The 23,272-nt window shown below is 35.8% G+C and overlaps 1 protein-coding gene across 10 annotated transcripts in view; it reads right to left on the reverse strand.

The window, feature by feature from the left end:
* LOC100371111 (cytotoxic granule associated RNA binding protein TIA1-like) overlaps positions 1-23,040 on the reverse strand; it is a 106,862-nt gene extending 83,822 nt beyond the window's left edge. For 6 of the 10 annotated variants that reach the window (XM_085504189.1, XM_085504187.1, XM_085504188.1 and 3 more), the window contains exons 1-4: positions 22,985-23,040; positions 22,876-22,907; positions 22,657-22,753; positions 22,377-22,475 (exon numbers count right to left, since the gene is read on the reverse strand). In XM_085504189.1, the coding sequence (XP_085360315.1) occupies positions 22,377-22,475; positions 22,657-22,753; positions 22,876-22,907; positions 22,985-22,999 (243 nt within the window). In that variant the 5' untranslated portion in view covers positions 23,000-23,040. Of the gene's footprint in view, positions 1-5,237; positions 5,401-22,376; positions 22,476-22,656; positions 22,754-22,875; positions 22,908-22,984 lie in introns of those variants that run through there. The other 4 variants (XM_085504194.1, XM_085504191.1, XM_085504196.1 and 1 more) reach the window with 3 other exon arrangements.
* Positions 23,041-23,272: the final 232 nt, after the last annotated feature.

Here is a 23,272-nt window from a genome sequence, read left to right on the forward strand (position 1 = left end):
CTGTACTATAACAAACCAAATGTATTATGTGCTTCATTATAGTGAACACTTCACTATAACAAACCAAATGTATTATTGTGTTTCATTATAGTGAACACTTCACTATAACAAACCCAATGTATTATGTGCTTCATTATAGTGAACACTTCATGATAACCCAATGTATTATATGTTTCATTATAGTGAACACTTCACTATAACAAACCCAATGTATTATGTGCTTCATTATAGTGAACATTTCACTATAACAAACCAAATGTATTATTGTGTTTCATTATAGTGAACACTTCACTATAACAAACCCAATGTATTATGTGCTTCATTATAGTGAACACTTCACTATAACAAACCAAATGTATTATGTGTTTCATTATAGTGAACACTTCACTATAACAAACCCGGTGTTTTATGTGTTTCATTATAGTGAACACTTCACTATAACAAACCCAATGTATTATGTGTTTCATTATAGTGAACACTTCACTATAACAAACCCAATGTATTATGTGCTTCATTATAGTGAACACTTCACTCTAACAAACCAAATGTATTATGTGTTTCATTATAGTGAACACTTCACTATAACAAACCCAATGTATTATGTGCTTCATTATAGTGAACACTTCACTATAACAAACCCAATGTATTATGTGCTTCATTATAGTGAACATTTCACTATAACAAACCCAATGTATTATGTGCTTCATTATAGTGAACATTTCACTATAACAAACCAAATGTATTATTGTGTTTCATTATAGTGAACACTTCACTATAACAAACCCAATGTATTATGTGCTTCATTATAGTGAACACTTCACTATAACAAACCAAATGTATTATGTGTTTCATTATAGTGAACACTTCACTATAACAAACCCGGTGTTTTATGTGTTTCATTATAGTGAACACTTCACTATAACAAACCCAATGTATTATGTGTTTCATTATAGTGAACACTTCACTATAACAAACCCAATGTATTATGTGCTTCATTATAGTGAACACTTCACTCTAACAAACCAAATGTATTATGTGTTTCATTATAGTGAACACTTCACTATAACAAACCCAATGTATTATGTGCTTCATTATAGTGAACACTTCACTATAACAAACCCAATGTATTATGTGCTTCATTATAGTGAACACTTCACTATAACAAACCCAATGTATTATGTGCTTCATTATAGTGAACATTTCACTATAACAAACCCAATGTATTATGTGCTTCATTATAGTGAACATTTCACTATAACAAACTAATTGTATGTCCCCAAAAGAGTTCTTTATACAATGTATATGAATGATATAGAACACAGCTGATACTAAGCATGTGTGAAACTAGCCTGGCATCAAGGACCAGTTATCAATCCAAGGGACAGCACAACGCATGGACCATTATAGAGTAGTAGTTCCGAACCAATTTAGCTCTACAATAGGGATGATTAACATAATATTGTTATGTAAATTAGCTGATGCATGTACTCTATGCTATTTTTCTGGGAAGAACACTTAAGAGTGTCTATTCATACAAGATTCTCACTTACATTCAAGACTAGGCGACTGGCAAGCCTAGACACTTGAGTAAAATGATGTCTGAACCTTATCCTACCAGCCCCATGTACATTTACATTGACTTGACCAGATAAGGGTTAAAGTATCAGACATTAGCCATTTTGTTAATTGCAAAACATTTCTTTGGCAAAAAACTACAATATCCCAAACAAGGCTATATATATCACCACAAGCACCAACAATACTGGTCTTGCATCATATTATTACAATACTTTAAACCTCTCCCTTCCTCCCCTATTTGTAAATGCTACAATCCAACTAATTGAGTGGTATGCAGTATTACAGAGGATAGAAGTGTTAAAAGCAAAGGAAGGGTAGTAGAAGCAGTGGAGCTACGCACAGAATCCAATATATACTTCCATAAAACAACTAGGAGATGCCATAAACAACTGTTCACAGTGGAAAGCAGTAATTCACTATTTTGATATCTAGAGCATAATGTTCTATTGTTCAGATGGATTTAATTTAGCAGATTTCATTTATTAGTGAAAATGTATTTACCTTTGAATAATTAATGACTTTATAGTAAATCTTACTTCCCTAATCCTTTAAGTGGTAACATTTTCCCTGCCCAGCTTTTGGTACAATATTTTGCCTTCTTCTATAGATTTAACTATAGATATTTTTATTTTGGATGAATGGACATAATTTCCCACTGGCTACATGTCTTTCATAAAATACTTCAGACGTTTTCTATGGCATTTAATTTCACTGATTTTTGATGAGTTGAATATACAATATAAGGGAGAAAAGTTATATTTGCTGGATTTTATTTTCACTGAATCATTCCTTCAGCAAAAATAAAGTATTCTGCAGTATTTGGTAAAAATAAGGAAAAAATTGGTGACAAGAATCAAATTTGGCAATCAAAAGGTTAAATCCAGCCTGAAGACAAATTTGCAAAACACAGCAGGACTTCAATAGCATTCTGGCAATTTTTTTTTTTTTTTTAAATTAGGTGCAGTTATTTAAGTTTGAAAAATCCTTTTCACATGTTTAAAAGATTGTTCCCCCTTCATTCAGCTTAACACAGCGATAAAACAAAGTAGAGGTGAAAACAGACAGAGAAAGCTAATGTTATTTACATGAAGTTTAATTAAAAAGTCAGAGAACCAAAGCAGACACCAAGATGAATCAAGATTATGAAATAAAACACAGGTAGATATACAACTAGCCATGATAAAATAACACAATTGTGGTAATAGTTGAGATGTTGGTGTCAATCAAACGTGAACGCAGTAGCACATCAAAGTACTTGTGTACACAGCACTAAACACCATGCCTAATTTCATTTGTCATCTTCATGTAACCATGACAGCAGCCACAAAGGGCCTTCCTACTGCAGTTTTTCAATGTCGACTTGCATTCAAGGATTGCCACGTGCATCTTATCTGCGACTACATACATCCGCAAATAATTGGACAAATTTTAGCTGGTGTTTTTCTTTTGTTTTTTTAGATAAAAAATGACAGCACTAACAGTAACTCTACTGAAGAATTAAAACCTGGACAGAAGTCGCCCTTCCCTCGACAGGACAAATATATTAAGCAAAAACATGATAAATTTTACTCATAGTTAAATATTAACATTCCGTGAAATGAAACCATTCTATTTATAATGCAGAGAGCAATGACAGCACCAAAAGATTGAACAAAGAAGTAAAAATGAAAATTTTAAGTAGACTAGGTAAATCGGTCAATTGTTTTTTTTATCTAGCAGCATAAATTGAATGAGAGGTCTGAGACACAATGTAGTCAACAGACTAGCTTACACAATTCACAGTAAACAACTGCAACTAAATAAACATGAAAATAGCAATCCATGAATTCATTTTTAAACTAACTCTTCCATGAAAGCTATAAATATATTGCAGAGTATTTTTGCTCAAAAATCGGAAAGGTTAGACGCAAACAGGGTCAAACAATGATTGGAAACTACATAAATCTGTTCACATAAATCAAACGAACATAAATAAACGAGCAATAAAATAATTTATCCACATTTTATCAATCTAAGAATCTCCTGGTTTTTCTAAATCAAAGGAATCTTAACTTTACAGGAAAGGTCGTAAATATTTGGGAGTGAAGCAATCACCTCTATAAATCACAAGGTCTTCTGCAAGTTGGCATCACAGGCTTACAAGTTTTCAATAATGAAGGCATATATACAGGGGAAAAAAGCCATGCATGTGTCAAGCTTTATGTCTTCCAATAACCTCGGCTTATGACAGATATTGACAGAGAAATGACAGACAGCGCGGCCAATGAATAGACTAACAGTAAAATTAATTTCCTTCGACATACACAAGCACTCAGGGCAGCTTCCCATCTACAAAGCTAGACTACACACACACACTGCTTATTCTACACATCTATACAAATTACTGCACAAATTAAATTGAGACATTATCAAACATGACGTCCTTGCACAACAACAAATATTAATAGCATTAATGCTCGAAATAATTCGATGATATACAAGCATAGGGGTGAAAATTAAGACAGCAGAGTTTGAGCCTTTTTCATTTCTATTACCCGTCAATATTTCAGCGATTGTGATTGAAAGATGCTCAATCTATTCCGAGAGCTACTTTCAGAATAAATTGAACCAGCACAAAGCCTGAATAATTAACACAGACAGGCGCTCAAACTGCTAATTTGTCCACAGTATCCATGACACAAGAGGGCGCCCTAATTAAGGGGTTGGAACAACTAGACCTCGCTAAAAGTCGATACTGATTGATAATTAACCTGTCATGTTTAGCTTTCATGGAGAATCACAAAATCGCAGCCATCAAACTTGACATAAAACTGATGAACTCATCAGTTTAACCATGGTTAATCTAGGATCTATACACTGATTCCATCTACCGTATTTGCTCTATTACAAGCGCATGTGCTTAAAATAAATTTAAATTCAATGAGATACACTTTTAATAGAGCAAACACGGTAACAATATTGCAAAGGAAGAAATACATCCTAATATGTCTCACTGCACAAAAAACAAAAACTTAATACTTCACCACCTGAGTTGGCAGCAAAAATTATTGACCCCCCCACCCCCACCCCCGCCCCCACCACCACCACCACAAATTTGAGACAATATTTGACAATATATTTTATTGAGACACCTGTGTACCTACCTAGTAGATTCAATTACCAGACTGAAGTTGTGAAATAGAAAGGCACAACCTGATGTCTGGTTTGACAATGTAAAAACATATAATCAGAATAGAACAAGGAGGTCAAAGCCCTGACAAGGTTTTAAACAAATTCTACTTTATATTTGCAGATGGGAGGAAATGATGAAATCTCAAATTCAATTCAAGATAGTAATTTTAACAGGGAAAAAAAAAAGTTGCCCGCTAGGGGACACTTTGCCAAGAGACACAAAGATACTGTTCTTCAATCAACACAAGTGAAACTACAAATACATGGGGTATTAACAATCTTAACTTGTAACAACATTGAAACAAAGTAATAAATGGCCTGCTGGCATGATGGGTAATTGTCCCCTTGTGACATGTATGGACAAATAGTGTGAACTGTTGAAAAAAACAATTCTAGATCTAAGAGTCTTGATAATAACATTTCTGCTCATAAAATATCCAAATATGCAGAAAAAAGCAAATGTTAGTTTCTTATAGGCTTGTACTCACCATACTGAGAAAGCCGACAGTAAAGAACTAGAATAACGTCTGTAAAAAATCAAGTCATAGACTGACTGCATACGTGTAGTGTGTATATCATTTCCTGTTTACTTGCATCAAACTCCTGTAAAATTACAGTTGGAAGTGGTTTGGTTCAAGGACAATTTGTTATAAACCGGGCTTCAAGCCAAATCTAGTCAACTTTACAACGCTTAATATAAAAATGATATATCCATAATATACTTTCGGCACGACGGTCAAATGTTATGAATTTGGTACAAGTACACGAAAACGTATCATAATATATACTATCGACACGTACAATAATGGATTGAAAAAAAAACACCACATGCCAGCAGAGGATGAACATAATTTATGCTACTGTTAAATCATCAGCTGTTGCCAAGGACGATTTTGTTTTGTTGGTCTAAATGTGTCCTCTACTATAAAGGTCATGGATGCTCAGATAATGACAAAAACACTCAATACAAGACAGCTTTTGTGGAAATACACGATAACCATTGTCTGGGTTATTTTTAGATCTGACAACCTGTGAAGGTTTCATTTTACCATCACAATGTGACTGGAGTGGGGGTGAGGTGCAAAGTCTAACAGATGTATTATGATTATACTATATTTAAAATCTCCAGGCTCATTATTACCACCTTCTTGCAATGGACACAGACCGTACTGCACTGATTAATATATTCATATATTCAAATCGGCAGATAATTAATAACAATGGATCAAGATTCCCATTTTAAAACAAATTTAGTAATTCCATACAATAAAAGTAGAAATACATCAGATAAAAAATGGGATTTACGAAGAGTCAGTGACTTTTGTATAATGTCTTCAAAAAAGCAATAAAATTACACACTAACAGGCGAGTGTCAGAGTATTTTCACCATGCAAGGTTAGATATAGTTGCAATGTTTGAATTTACAATATGTGTTGCACAATAGGACTAAGGTGATGATGCCTTTTAAGCATTTACACATTTTATGAGCACGTACAGTAACAAATCGTGGTGAAAAGCAGTTCGACTTATTTTATGAGAACTACTTTCACGAAATAAAACTTTGTTTTAGGTGTCGCATCCACTCATTCTTCTTTATCCCAAACATGTTTCATTGCCGCAAACATAAATGCCAGTACTATATTTGCTCCATTAAAAGCATGTCACTAATAGAAGTGCAAATAAAACCAAAAATAGCATCTATTGCATGTTGGATTATCAAAATACACCTTTTTTTCTACCATATATTTGACATTTAAGCACTAAAATATGGTTTTGGGATCACCACAACTGCTTATCAATACAAATACTTCAACACTGATTCACAAGACGCATATCACGAAGACTCAACTACACATCCAAATTCAATAATAAACAGAATCATGGTAAAATGTTTCAGAATCTATCACTTCAATGAGGAATCCATACTGAGATGTGTTTCAGTACAAGAGAAACTTATCGCCAAAAGGGAAAAGTTACCAATGATTAGTGAAAGTTCCACACTGATTGGATACAACATAAATACCTCCTTCAGTTTGGTCGATGACATCAACAGTTATTAGTCTACTATATGGCAGTAATATACAACAAGCTATATTGATTGGACTAAGTACACTCTAGCGTAGGGTACACGGATATAAATTGATTGTCTGACTGGATTCAATTTTGTTGAATAAACAACAGGTGGTTCACCTTTTTCATGGCCTCATTTCCAGACTTCCCAAGACGAGCTTAGTCTCTCCTCCCTACTTTCATGAATTGTGCAACATGTACGCAAATAGTGTACATACACTGTATCTCACATGGAAGCCATAATTACTCGTTGTTTGGGGCTACGTGACAGGGCTATGTTAGCATCTTTCTATTATAACTAATGTAAATTTAATGAGCAATCGTGGCGCCAACACAGAGCTGATTGAATACAAGTACCTGTCTACCAACATACCTACCTATAAGTGGTAGAGACACTACGAATACATGACAAGAGCGGCACTCACTGTAGGTATAAAATTAGAATCGTTTTCTTCTACAGAAACATTTTTCATCTCTGATGTTCCATCAGTACTTTTAAGCTGAATTTTAACGTTGTCAGGGCATATAGATATTACTAAAATTGTCGCCAGGGTCATGGCATTACTTTAAGAAACATGCTAGTCTTTCTTCATTCCTGCAAACTTCAATTTTTTTTCCCCAGAGGTTCAACTTCATATGCTTGCTTTTTAAGAGTGACATAAATGAATTTGTATTGTGAGGAAGCTAGCTGGTCCCCATACTTTTCATTTTATTTCATCTAATGCAACGTAAAACCTGCCTGTCTCCCACATATATGCCGCCTGCGAACCATCCTGTATCCCACCATTTCTCACCACATTTCAACCCATTGAAAACCCGCCTATCTCCCACATATGCTGCCTGCAAACCCGCCGTCTCCCACATATGCCGCCTGCAAACCCGCCCGTCTCCCACATACATGCAGTCTGCAAAACCTGCCTGTCTCCCACATACTCGCCGTCTGCAAACCCGTCGGTTTCCCACATATGCCGCTTGCAAACCTGCCCGTTTCCCACATATTCCGCTGCAAACCCGCCCGTCTCCCACATATACCGCCTGCAAACCCGCCTGTTTCCCACATATGCCGCCTGCAAACCCGCCAGTCTCTCACATATGCTGCCTGCAAACCCGCCAGTTTCCCACATATGCTGCGCCTGCAAACCCGCCAGTTTCCCACATATGCTACCTGCAAACATGCCTGTCTCTCACATATGCTGCCTGCAAACCCGCCCGTCTCTCACATATGCTGCCTGCAAACCCGTCTGTCTCACACATTTTTCACTACATTTCAACAAATGCAGCACAAAGTGAATTTACAGTTTCCTGGATTTTATTTTTGCTAATTAAACCATTCAAGTGAAATTAGAGAAAATTTAACTGAAAATTAATGCCATCCCATCACAAAACATGAACCAATTATGTCCCAGCGGTGCTTTTGACGTGCATTCTGTTGAGAATGAGTAAATTATGACGACATAAAATACAAATCCACCCCCCCCCCCAACTGTAATTTCGTTTAAATCTCATCTCACAATTATTACATATCTTATTCTGTCACACCAGCATAGACGAGGATTACAAAAGAGATATGTATTCATTATCACTTGGTGCAAATTTATAGTAATTTAGATTTTCTATTCACATTTTCAAATTGATACCATTATCAAGGTGTTATTAGAAACATAGCAGACAAAGCTTTTACTGCTGCAGTGATCAGTGAAGCGGCAACAAACAGAATTGGTATAATCGATAAACTGTGACAAGATGGATGCCTCACGGAGAGGGAATTTGTTGATGCATACATATCCTTTCATTCCATCGATAATAAACAAGTCATTTTGTATCTACATGATACCATCATTTTCGATTACTTTAGTCTACCATGATAAACCAAACAGAGCATACAAGATATATACAAACCAGTTTGAATGAAATCGGCAAAGGGATGCTCAAACAGTTGTATTAGATCAGTCCCCCATAGATTAATACCACCTGTTGTGCCCGCAGATTAAACCAATATACAACTAGACTGTATATGGTAATTATGTTTAAGACCAAATTAGTAGAGTCTCTAGCATTGACATCAAATTTTAGATCAAACCAAGATTCAGAAGAAAAAAAAATTTATAGAATTACCATGGCTGGGCCAAGTTTACCTTGTAACCTATCCCAACAGTTGTGCCCACTAATCAAACACATGAAAATTATACTATCTCCTGTACCCACAGATCAAACTTGTGAAATCTATCTAATATGCAGTGCTTTCACTGTATAGAACTGGCAAATTGTACGTACGTAGATAGAAAGGAAAGCACATTTACAGTAATGACCCATCCTTTTGCTCTGATTCAAAACAAGGCTTAAAATTTCAAAAACTATGCTCCCTCAGAACAGTTGATATTAGATTTCATCAAACAGCATTGAAACTCAGTGCCCAAGAATACCAAAGTTTCAGCCAAACCAAATAACCAATTATCAGATGTGTTCAGTGTTCTCCTTGGGTCCAATCGGGATGTTCGACTTTTTGGAAGACAAAGTAATGAATTCAAAATGACAAAAACAACAAATAAAATCCCATTCATATGTAAATTATGTCAAAACATTGAATTTAAACATGGATGCACAAGAAGATGGCCATATTGAGAGCCATGCAGTACATATGGTAGACTCAACTATAGAACCGAGGTCATGAACTTGTGTCAGGACTGAAAAAACAAGAAACATGGCTGAACAGCTGAGACAATTATCAACAGAAAACATTCTTAAGAAATATCTCAGCTGTCTCAAAATGGAAATTACTAAGTCATCTTCCATTGAAAATATCATAAGAGTTACCTATTGGTGGAATTTTCCAATCTAAAACAAGTACTGCTATTATTAATATTATTAATTCCTGAACTGTTGGGTTGTGTGTCTGTCAGAGTACATGAAACTGTTGGGTTGTCTATTTGTCAGAGTACATGAAACTGTTGGGTTGTCTGTTTGTCAACTGGTGGTGAAAAGGTTAATACGTAATTCCAGATTAGTTTATTCTGCAGAGATCCACTGCTATTAAATATTCACATTATCACATATCAAAAACCTCCCTAATCATAAATGTGGTGTTACAAAAAGCAGGTTATGGTTAGGGTCAGTTTAAATTGTTAATGTTTCTAAGGTTTCTGTTTCCAGGAATTAAACTCTTAAAATCTTGCATCTTGTTGTTAGCCTTGAGGTTACTGAAAACCATTTAATTTACTCTGCGAGACATTTTCATTGTTTTTATGGCATCCATGTAGACACACAGACACTCTGTGGCATAGAACAAAAACATTTTCACTTCTACAAAATTTTTCTTTTTCTCGCGCAATTAAAGCAGTTTACAATACACACAACTATTGATATGTACAGAACAAACATTTCTGAAGAGTCGCACTTTAAATGACAGATAGCATTACTTTAATGATTTATCAACTTGCAATTTTAATAGTTAGTAAATGCATTTGCCAGCAGTCATAACCTAGCAGCAACATAGTCCACCTGAAATAAATGAATGTTGGTCGAACTTCATCGATCATTCAGTGATTGGTCCACAAGATACCAGTCATATAACCCAGCCTAGCTTATTACACTACGAAAAATACTGGGTAAGCGTATTTTTGTTGTTGATTGAAGATGCATCTTGTTCGTAGGATTTTGTAATCATTCCCTCAATATCCCATATAGTAATGTAAATGACAGAGGTGTGTCTCTATGGTCAAAATAAGTTGTATAATAAAGATCAAACATACAATTACATGCACTATTGGGTTATTATGCTTCTATTGGAGGTACTCAAATAGAGCAGATATAGTGCATTGAAGTCGCATTCTCTGGCAACAAATTAGGTCATTTTTATCAACGTGTAGATTTTGTTTGTCCAAGTAAAAATGACTACATTGTATATGAAAAATAAAAATAGTGACTTAATACCATTAATAATAATTGACAAGTATGAGTTGAAAGGAAAGAAAAATACAGAAATGTGTTAAGTTGCAAGTAATTTTTGCTGAGTAAAACCAAAGCTTTGGGGTGAAGAAGTGTTACACAAAATTTCACTGTACACGTCTCTTAAAGACAAACAATGCAGCATCTTCCTCCACCACCTCAAATTATAGCAATAGTTCTAGAGTCAGAACATTACAATCAATCTCCAGTGGTCTGGAAGCTAAAATGAATGAGAATATACAGCAAGCCTCAAGTCTAATAACGCCACAGGGTTAATAACGAGATGATCAAAAGAACATGTCAAAACACATTATGCAAATGAATGTGTCATTAATTATAATTTAGGCTCATTAATAATAAATTCAACTCCCTAAAGTACACTGTCGATGTGTGAATGCAGTCATTAATCACATTAATTGTACAACCCAACATATAATGGCATGCACAGAAAATAATTTCAATGTATTCATATTATTATGTAAAAATTTATAAAATGTGAGCTTTATAACAGACTGATATGAAAGAATGTCTATCATCACATTGCAATGAAACAAAACAAAATTACATTATATTTTACATATTTATTCAAATTATAGTATTCTGCGTTGACAATTGGGTCATCAATCGTTGCTACACAATATTAATTATGATAACACTGATCTATTGTAGACAGACTTGTAATAGCAAATACTACTTATCTATAGTAGACAGCCTTGTACCATAGCATACTATTGGTCTATAGTAGCCTTGTACCATAGCATACTAGGCTGTTTACTATAGACCAGTAGTATGCTATGGTACAAGGCTGTCTACTATAGACCAATAGTATGCTATGGTACAAGGCTGTCTACTATAGACCAATAGTATGCTATGGTACAAGGCAGTCTACTATAGACCAATAGTATGCTATGGTACAAGGCAGTCTACTATAGACCAATAGTATGCTATGGTACAAGGCTGTTTACTATAGAGCAATAGTATGCTATGGTACAAGGCTGTCTACTATAGACCAATTGTACCATAGCATACTATTGGTCTATAGTAGACAGCCTTGTACCATAGCATACTATTGGTCTATAGTAGACAGCCTTGTACCATAGCATACTACTGGTCTATAGTAAACAGCCTTGTACCATAGCATACTATTGCTCTATAGTAAACAGCCTTGTACCATAGCATACTATTGGTCTATAGTAGACAGCCTTGTACCATAGCATACTATTGGTCTATAGTAGACAGCCTTGTACCATAGCATACTATTGGTCTATAGTAGACAGCCTTGTACCATAGCATACTACTGGTCTTTAGTAGACAGCCTGTTGGCATTAGAGACTGGTTCTGCTATTCATGTTATTTCAGAACATATAATAATGTACCATACACGAAGCAGGCAAAGCAGGATGGTGAACGTTAATAACATTCTGTACAATGGAACTGAAATGCATTGTATGTGAAGCTTGATAAATTGGAGAAGTTAAATGCCTCATAAGCAATGTGTTGGGGCATATGGCAGTATTACAACACCAAATATATTTACACTGTTTTATTCCCAAGCTGGAACACTTTGTGATTAATATTTCCCGAAACCTGTTTCAACATGCGTGTATACTTGTCACAATTGATATGCCTTGTGGTGAAAATACAATGAAATGTTGCATGTTTTTAATTGGATGACAGCAAGTATTAATAGCATTTCTGAAGTACTAAAGTTTACTAAGTCCCAGCTGTACATTCTTTGTTGCTTATTGTCACTATACATCACATCACCGCACTGCACTGTACTCCAGTGTCTTTCTCAGGATACAAACAGCATGGCACTACCACCAAAGTACCTTGTTTTACCACAGTCATCATATTACCCCAGTGCCACTTCCACAGTGCCAATGCTGAATTTTCAAATTAAATTGATAAGTTACTGAAAAATTGAAACTTGTATGAAATTGTAACACTCTTGAAGCAATAGCAATTTTGTAAGTCAAAAATGTTGTGCGTTGTGTAAAAAAAAAAGAGAGTAAGTAAATCACCACAATTTCTTTTTTCAATAATTAAAGGCTCATGTATACTATAAATACACTCCTAAACAATAGGGATTATTTCCTTGCTTGTCACGCTGTAGTAAACAGCTCCAGCCAATTTTTAAGCTCAGGTAAAAACGCGTTTTCTCTAACTTACAGGTCTATTATGTCGTGCCAAAGTGGATGCATGTGACTATGAATATCACAGCAGTGACTGTGTGTAGTATTTATGACAATAGTGTACGAGCTGAGATTTTGGTGGATAAAAGTAAAAAACATGAACTGGGGAAAGGGACGCGCGACTAATCTTGAATAATTACTCTTGTCAATCAAAGTCGCATGATGTTGGACCGCTGAAACAGGATGCGTCATAGGCTATGCAAGTGATTAACACCACTCATTAGCATAGCCACACCTCCAATTCACACTTGCCCAGGGCAAGTGAATTGGGCCTTTAAGCAAATGATATGCAAATGAGTTTGTACATTTCTACCACCAGTGGTTTAAATTTCTGGGAAGAATACAGTACTCACATTGCCAGCTGAATACAAGACTCATCATCATATAGAGAATTTATGCTTTAGTCACATCAATGCCAAGCACCAAAACAAGGAAATATAATCTTAACATTAATAGTCTCTAAAACTAACTTGAACTCTAGACAAGGTACGTACTTAAGTATTCATGAAAACAAACCGTATTTAACTGTTTCACACAAATATGGCGATACAAACTAATTTAAGTACATAATGCTAAATTTGCGAAATGTTCATGGTATGATTTGAGACTTACTGTAAACTTATTTCATGAGTTAGAGAACATATGAAGACATGATTACGATCGTTAAAAACAGTAACTTCCGCATAATTTTCTGCTCAGAGTGCACTCGAATTTAGAGAATAATTCTAGCAGCGAATAATTCATAGAATTAGCTCATTTGCTGATGAAGCTAATTTATTTCAGATATCATTAGCCACAGTCAATTCTAAGAAGTTACATTCACTCAATAACATCAAGGGTCAAAGGTGAGTGTTTATTATTGCAATTACTTGCAACTTAATTATTTATTGTTACAATGTATTTATAGAGCAGCCACCATTAACACATGGGACCATGTCAAAATTTAGTTTCATAATTCCTATGGCAGGGCAGATGAATAATATATATATTTCTAATTAGCCAGTGAGGCTAACCTATGGATAAACATAAATCAATTTTAACAGTATTTTCAAAGACGATGCGAATCAATTTACAAGATTTTGTCTGATTGGCTACCCAACCTCAAAACCTCAAAAACAGACCAATCAGAGAGAAGCTTGTTTGTTGACAGGTTTTTTTGACATATCAAATTCTGCCTTTTGTGTATATGCTTCGACTAAACTGCATTTTGCTACCATTTTGGGTATTGGGGCGACATTGATCACTCGCTGTAATGAACATCAATCATGTTGTTAACAAAGGAAAATTCATACATTCATACATGATTGAATTTATTTTTATTGTAGGCTGACACTGAAGTAGCTCGCTACAGATAAAGAAATTTTACAATGATTCTGTAACATCATGACTTTACTGTAACTGAGATAACCTGAACACCTAGATGTGACAGTACATAGTACCACCACAGTAATGTATGGATGACATGCACAGAAATCCATGCATAGATGTGATAGCACATAGTACCACCACAGTAATGTATGGATGGCATACACAGAAATCCATGCATAGATGTGATAGCACATAGTACCACCACAGTAATGTATGGATGACATACACAGAAATCCATGCATAGATGTGATAGCACATAGTACCACCACAGTAATGTATGGATGGCATACACAGAAATCCATGCAGATGTGATAGCACATAGTACCACCACAGTAATGTATGGATGACATACACAGAAATCCATACATAGATGTGATAGCACATAGTACCACCACAGTAATGTATGGATGACATACACAGAAATCCATACATAGATGTGATAGCACATAGTACCACCACAGTAATGTATGGATGACATACACAGAAATCCATACATAGATGTGATAGCACATAGTACCACCACAGTAATGTATGGATGACATGCACAGAAATCCATGCATAGATGTGATAGCACATAGTACCACCACAGTAATGTATTGATGACATACACAGAAATCCATGCATAGATGTGATAGCACATAGTACCATCACAGTAATGTATGGATGACATACACAGAAATCGATGCATTGATGTGATAGCACATAGTACCACCACAGTAATGTATGGATGTCATACACAGAAATCCATGCATAGATGTGATAGCACATAGTACCACCACAGTAATGTATTGATGACATACACAGAAATCCATGTATAGATGTGATAGCACATAGTACCACCACAGTAATGTATGGATGACATGCACAGAAATCCATGCATAGATGTGATAGCACATAGTACCACCACAGTAATGTATTGATGACATACACAGAAATCCATGTATAGATGTGATAGCACATAGTACCACCACAGTAATTTATGGATGACATGCACAGAAATCCATGCATAGATGTGATAGCACATAGTACCACCACAGTAATGTATGGATGACATACACAGAAATCCATGCATAGATGTGATAGCACATAGTACCACCACAGTAATGTATGGATGGCATACACAGAAATCCATGTATAGATGTGATAGCACATAGTACCACCACAGTAATGTATGGATGACATACACAGAAATCCATGCATAGATGTGATAGCACATAGTACCACCACAGTAATGTATGGATGACATACACAGAAATCCATGTATAGATGTGATAGCACATAGTACCACCACAGTAATGTATGGATGACATACACAGAAATCCATGCATTGATGTGATAGCACATAGTACCACCACAGTAATGTATGGATGTCATACACAGAAATCCATGCATAGATGTGATAGCACATAGTACCACCACAGTAATGTATTGATGACATACACAGAAATCCATGTATAGATGTGATAGCACATAGTACCACCACAGTAATGTATGGATGACATGCACAGAAATCCATGCATAGATGTGATAGCACATAGTACCACCACAGTAATGTATTGATGACATACACAGAAATCCATGTATAGATGTGATAGCACATAGTACCACCACAGTAATTTATGTATGACATGCACAGAAATCCATGCATAGATGTGATAGCACATAGTACCACCACAGTAATGTATGGATGACATACACAGAAATCCATGCATAGATGTGATAGCACATAGTACCACCACAGTAATGTATGGATGACATGCACAGAAATCCATGTATAGATGTGATAGCACATAGTACCACCACAGTAATGTATGGATGACATACACAGAAATCCATGCATAGATGTGATAGCACATAGTACCACCACAGTAATGTATGGATGACATACACAGAAATCCATGTATAGATGTGACAGCACATAGTACCACCACAGTAATGTATGGATGACATACACAGAAATCCATGCATAGATGTGATAGCACATAGTACCACCACAGTAATGTATGGATGGCATACACAGAAATCCATGTATAGATGTGATAGCACATAGTACCACTACAGTAATGTATGGATGACATACACAGAAATCCATGCATAGATGTGATAGCACATAGTACCACCACAGTAATGTATGGATGACATACACAGAAATCGATGCATTGATGTGATAGCACATAGTACCACCACAGTAATGTATGGATGTCATACACAGAAATCCATGCATAGATGTGATAGCACATAGTACCACCACAGTAATGTATTGATGACATACACAGAAATCCATGTATAGATGTGATAGCACATAGTACCACCACAGTAATGTATGGATGTCATACACAGAAATCCATGCATAGATGTGATAGCACATAGTACCACCACAGTAATGTATTGATGACATACACAGAAATCCATGTATAGATGTGATAGCACATAGTACCACCACAGTAATGTATGGATGACATGCACAGAAATCCATGCATAGATGTGATAGCACATAGTACCACCACAGTAATGTATTGATGACATACACAGAAATCCATGTATAGATGTGATAGCACATAGTACCACCACAGTAATTTATGGATGACATGCACAGAAATCCATGCATAGATGTGATAGCACATAGTACCACCACAGTAATGTATGGATGACATACACAGAAATCCATGCATAGATGTGATAGCACATAGTACCACCACAGTAATGTATGGATGGCATACACAGAAATCCATGTATAGATGTGATAGCACATAGTACCACCACAGTAATGTATGGATGACATACACAGAAATCCATGCATAGATGTGATAGCACATAGTACCACCACAGTAATGTATGGATGACATACACAGAAATCCATGTATAGATGTGATAGCACATAGTACCACCACAGTAATGTATGGATGACATACACAGAAATCCATGCATTGATGTGATAGCACATAGTACCACCACAGTAATGTATGGATGTCATACACAGAAATCCATGCATAGATGTGATAGCACATAGTACCACCACAGTAATGTATTGATGACATACACAGAAATCCATGTATAGATGTGATAGCACATAGTACCACCACAGTAATGTATGGATGACATGCACAGAAATCCATGCATAGATGTGATAGCACATAGTACCACCACAGTAATGTATTGATGACATACACAGAAATCCATGTATAGATGTGATAGCACATAGTACCACCACAGTAATTTATGTATGACATGCACAGAAATCCATGCATAGATGTGATAGCACATAGTACCACCACAGTAATGTATGGATGACATACACAGAAATCCATGCATAGATGTGATAGCACATAGTACCACCACAGTAATGTATGGATGACATGCACAGAAATCCATGTATAGATGTGATAGCACATAGTACCACCACAGTAATGTATGGATGACATACACATAAATCCATGCATAGATGTGATAGCACATAGTACCACCACAGTAATGTATGGATGACATACACAGAAATCCATGTATAGATGTGACAGCACATAGTACCACCACAGTAATGTATGGATGACATACACAGAAATCCATGCATAGATGTGATAGCACATAGTACCACCACAGTAATGTATGGATGGCATACACAGAAATCCATGTATAGATGTGATAGCACATAGTACCACTACAGTAATGTATGGATGGCATACACAGAAATCCATGCATAGATGTGATAGCACATAGTACCACCACAGTAATGTATGGATGACATACACAGAAATCCATGCATAGATGTGATAGCACATAGTACCATCACAGTAATGTATGGATGACATACACAGAAATCCATGTATAGATGTGATAGCACATAGTACCACCACAGTAATGTATGGATGACATACACAGAAATCCATGCATAGATGTGATAGCACATAGTACCACCACAGTAATGTATGAATGGCATACACAGAAATCCATGTATAGATGTGATAGCACATAGTACCACCACAGTAATGTATGGATGACATACACAGAAATCCATGCATTGATGTGATAGCACATAGTACCACCACAGTAATGTATGGATGTCATACACAGAAATCCATGCATAGATGTGATAGCACATAGTACCACCACAGTAATGTATTGATGACATACACAGAAATCCATGTATAGATGTGATAGCACATAGTACCACCACAGTAATGTATGGATGACATGCACAGAAATCCATGCATAGATGTGATAGCACATAGTACCACCACAGTAATGTATTGATGACATACACAGAAATCCATGTATAGATGTGATAGCACATAGTACCACCACAGTAATTTATGTATGACATGCACAGAAATCCATGCATAGATGTGATAGCACATAGTACCACCACAGTAATGTATGGATGACATACACAGAAATCCATGCATAGATGTGATAGCACATAGTACCACCACAGTAATGTATGGATGACATGCACAGAAATCCATGTATAGATGTGATAGCACATAGTACCACCACAGTAATGTATGGATGACATACACAGAAATCCATGCATAGATGTGATAGCACATAGTACCATCACAGTAATGTATGGATGACATACACAGAAATCCATGTATAGATGTGATAGCACATAGTACCACCACAGTAATGTATGGATGACATACACAGAAATCCATGCATAGATGTGATAGCACATAGTACCACCACAGTAATGTATGAATGGCATACACAGAAATCCATGCATAGATGTGATAGCACATAGTACCACCACAGTAATGTATGAATGGCATACACAGAAATCCATGCATAGATGTGATAGCACATAGTACCACCACAGTAATGTATGAATGGCATACACAGAAATCCATGTATAGATGTGATAGCACATACCAGTACCACCACAGTAACGTATGGATGACATACACAGAAATCCATGCATAGATGTGATAGCACATAGTACCACCACAGTAATGTATGGATGGCATACACAGAAATCCATGTATAGATGTGATAGCACATAGTACCACCACAGTAATGTATGGATGACATACACAGAAATCCATGCATGCATGTAAACAAACACTGTAAAACATGGTTTTCAGTCCATAAACACACATCTAAATCAAATTGAGCAACAATTCAACACTGTCACCAAATATACAATCAGCATTACTGAGGCATGCTAGCCTGAGCCATCTAACCTTCTGAATTACTGTAAATGTGAAGTCAAACACATTGAGCTGATGACAGCAAAAGGAATAATATAAGTAGCAAGCAATAAAACAGAATTGCTTTGAATTCAACTACTTCCACTCTGGAGCCATTTGCAACAAGTAGTCAAATTAATTACTGAACAGTTTACAATGTTCTCATTATCAGCACTACAAGTGTCAGCAAATACACTAGTCTTACAGTGGATAGGATATTACTGTTTCATGAAGATGTGCAATAAAAACAATCTTGAAAAACACAACAGAGTTTTGAAAGAAAGTACTGTAAAATGACTAATTTTCCCTGGGTTTAAATTTCACTGATTTACCATTTCAGGCATATTCAGTAGGTTTTAAATTCACGGTTTCGTCATTTAGATAATGTGTCCTATGCTAAATTTTACATATTCACTGGGTTTTAATTTATCGCATTTTTCCAGTCAGCGAAATAAGCTAAATTAAAACCCAGTGAATAATTAACCCTTTACAGTATGCAGATTATCAGTACCCACGATTCTGACTGACTCATTTTTCCATCTTTAATAAGATTGGGAAAACAATACAGTGGTAGTCAAGAAGCACAATAGGTTGTACTTGGTTACTCAGATGTTTCAAGTTGTATTTAAAATTTGTAAGTTGTATTAATTTTTATTCTGTGTAAAAAAATTTCATGAAAAAACTTTATATGGTAATACATATACCATGGTAGCTAAATCCTGCTGCAAAGTATTGTTATTTTGTAATTGTTAATTTTTTTTTTATTGAAATAGTACAAACAAAACATGATAGCCGGCAATAAAGGGTACAAAATAGAAAACATCTCATTCTTGTTTTGTTTTTTTCAGTTTTTCTGTGTGTGTACGTTTTTGTTTCTGTAAATTATGTTAATATTGTGTGGAAAATAAAATAAAAATATTTTTAAAAAAAGTAAATTGTTGCTGGATTTTATATTAACGTGGATCAGTAGAATGTTTTTTCCATACATGGATTGAATGTTATCAGAGAAAATATTAATACTGAAAACCACTGCTCAGTTTGTTTTAAACAAATAATTCCAGCTAAAATATTAAAACTTATGGAAGAACCGTGCATTCCCAAAAGTTGTACGTCTTCTCAGAATTTACTCTACACTTATGCCATTAGTTACTCCTCAGAACATCATTTAAAAAAATAATTGGTTAAATACTGAGAAATATCTGTAGAAATGAGTTTAACAAATCAATATAGTTATCAATAACTACATATAAGCACACAGACATATGAAGTCAAGTGTTTTCATTAAACCCACAAAAATTACTAACCTTGTCCCAACATAATGTCCACTAAATTCAGATCTACACTAGTATGTTGCAGAGTTAATGCGAGTAATAAACAATTTGAAAGTTCATACAAGTGCAATCCCTTGGGCAGACAAACTCAAAGAATTGTATGTTTATAAAGAATAGGAAGCATTAAACTATATAATCTGTTAATGAACTAGCCTGGTTTGTGTTAATCTGACATACCATCAGATGAAGAATAATGCAAGACAATTGCTACGTTCAAGTTAAGGGATCCTTAGTGTTTGCAGAGGGATTACAGCAGTTGCATTCACAGTAGTTTGGACCAACTAGGGAAGGACTTGGCTCGTGCCGAAATCATGCTCTCATTATTTGAACTGTTATTTGACCCAAACATGGAAAACGATACACATATGATGATAATAATTGATATATTGAAATTATATCCATGTACTGTTATGGTATTTATAACCAGTCATCGTGCACATGAACGATCCGAAAAACAATTATTTTTTTCAAGTCGATGTAGCATTACAAATAAAAATTAAACTGCTGCAGCAGCACAGTTGCGACGCCGACAACGTCTACCATTCATTTCATTCATTATCTCAGGATCCCACCATATATAGCTGCACCTCTCTCCCTCCATTCACATACACATTTCGGCCATTTGTGCCGACTAGGTCCCAAGTCTTGGCCCGTGCCTAGATCTCCAATGTGAATGCCACTAATATATGAAAATTTATTACACTAAATAAATCCACAAATAAGCATTGAATCAACATACAGAGTAATTCCTGTCTTTGCAACAAGTGTGCTAGCAGTACAAGGGTCATTCACCTTGGTAAGCTCCTACACAAATCTCTAGTGTTTATCAAATGCAATGGACATCCAATCTAAGTACATTACATAGACTGAAATAGACTTCCAGACCAACAGTACATTACACATACAGAACATTACACACTAATATTTTATGCATTTTTATAGACATAAAGCAAAAAAGTATTCACAAATTTTATTCATCTTAAATTCTGCCAACTTAAAAGGAAACTTGCATATTCCTTTGAATAAAATGTTGGCTAAATTCACATGAATTTATTCTTAGTACCAGCTGGCCGCCATATCAGTTTAAGCCAGTTCAAGCAGCTGTTGGATGACATGATACAATCTTTTAAAGCTAACCACACAAATAACACAGACTGCCTAAAACACTATCTTTATACTCAGTCAGCAACTTGTAATCACAGAGGACATAGAATATGGAGATACAATACACTGCAATATGCGTTTGTGTTTATTAATAGTATACGGCACGTGAAAACATAGTGGATTGGTAACAGGAAGAACTACGCAGATGGCAATTACTGATTCACGCGGAAGATGCGACCGCTTTTTCATAATTCAACAAGTTGGACGTATATAAACAAATCATGCAGAAGATTTTTTGCGAGCTGTGATATTTTACAAGAGATATTTTCAGTCAGTGTTTTAATGGTCAAACAACAGACTGGAAATGCACACCGCACAAAGGAATCGCACACAGATGTGCAAAACCGGAAGTTGTTACATTTCACACTTACCTTGCCCAAAATCATCCTTCCGTTCATAGTTTGCAATGCCGCTGCAGCGTGACTGTGTTCTACAAACTCCACGAAGCAATACGGATCGTTACCACCGTGCTGGGGGTAGAAGAAGGTGATAAATAATATTGCATCTGCCAAAGACCGGCAACACAACTCATCGTCGTGCAGTGCAAAAGAAACTCAGTCTGGCAGACACGCAGCTGTTTGAAGGTCATGCAAATATTAATATAAACAGAGGTACATGGCGATTCATACACATAAATAACATTTGACTTACCTCTGCTATCATTTTACAACTCTTGCACGGCCCTATCTGACCGAATAGTTGTAGTATGAAGGCTTCTGTCACCTGCCGGTCCAAGTTTCCAACGTACCTGCGAGGGAAAAGAGAGTCAACGTGGAACTCAGTAAAAAGAATGCATGGCGAGCAGAGAACACATGCTACCGAAAATCACCGTGAAAATCGAATCGCGCCGCATTCCGCAGGGGTACTTACAGAGTTCGGGGAAGAGCGTCATCGTCAAAATACTGTAACAAAAGCAAAAGTTAGTAAAAGTTGATAAATAATACCGAAATCAAGAAAAATCAGATAGAAAGACATTAACCTGGTGAGCCATCATGGCGACCACACACCCAAGAGACGTTTATATGAACGCATGCGCAACGCTCGGCATTCTGGGTAATATTCGCGCCAATAAAGCGAAAACCATGATAATCTTACGCTGGGATATACTCCCGGACATACTACAACATCAACTCGATAGAGACAATATATTATTTGTATCTTATAAATATATATTTTAAAAATGGACTTAAGCGCAAACCCTATTAAAGATTAATTTTGAGTTTTCATACTAACTTAAACAAACAATATCACTTTCATGCGAACAACT

Source organism: Saccoglossus kowalevskii, chromosome 10 (assembly GCF_978046115.1).
Source record: "Saccoglossus kowalevskii chromosome 10, keSacKowa6.1, whole genome shotgun sequence".
In the NCBI taxonomy this organism is placed as follows: domain Eukaryota; kingdom Metazoa; phylum Hemichordata; class Enteropneusta; family Harrimaniidae; genus Saccoglossus; species Saccoglossus kowalevskii.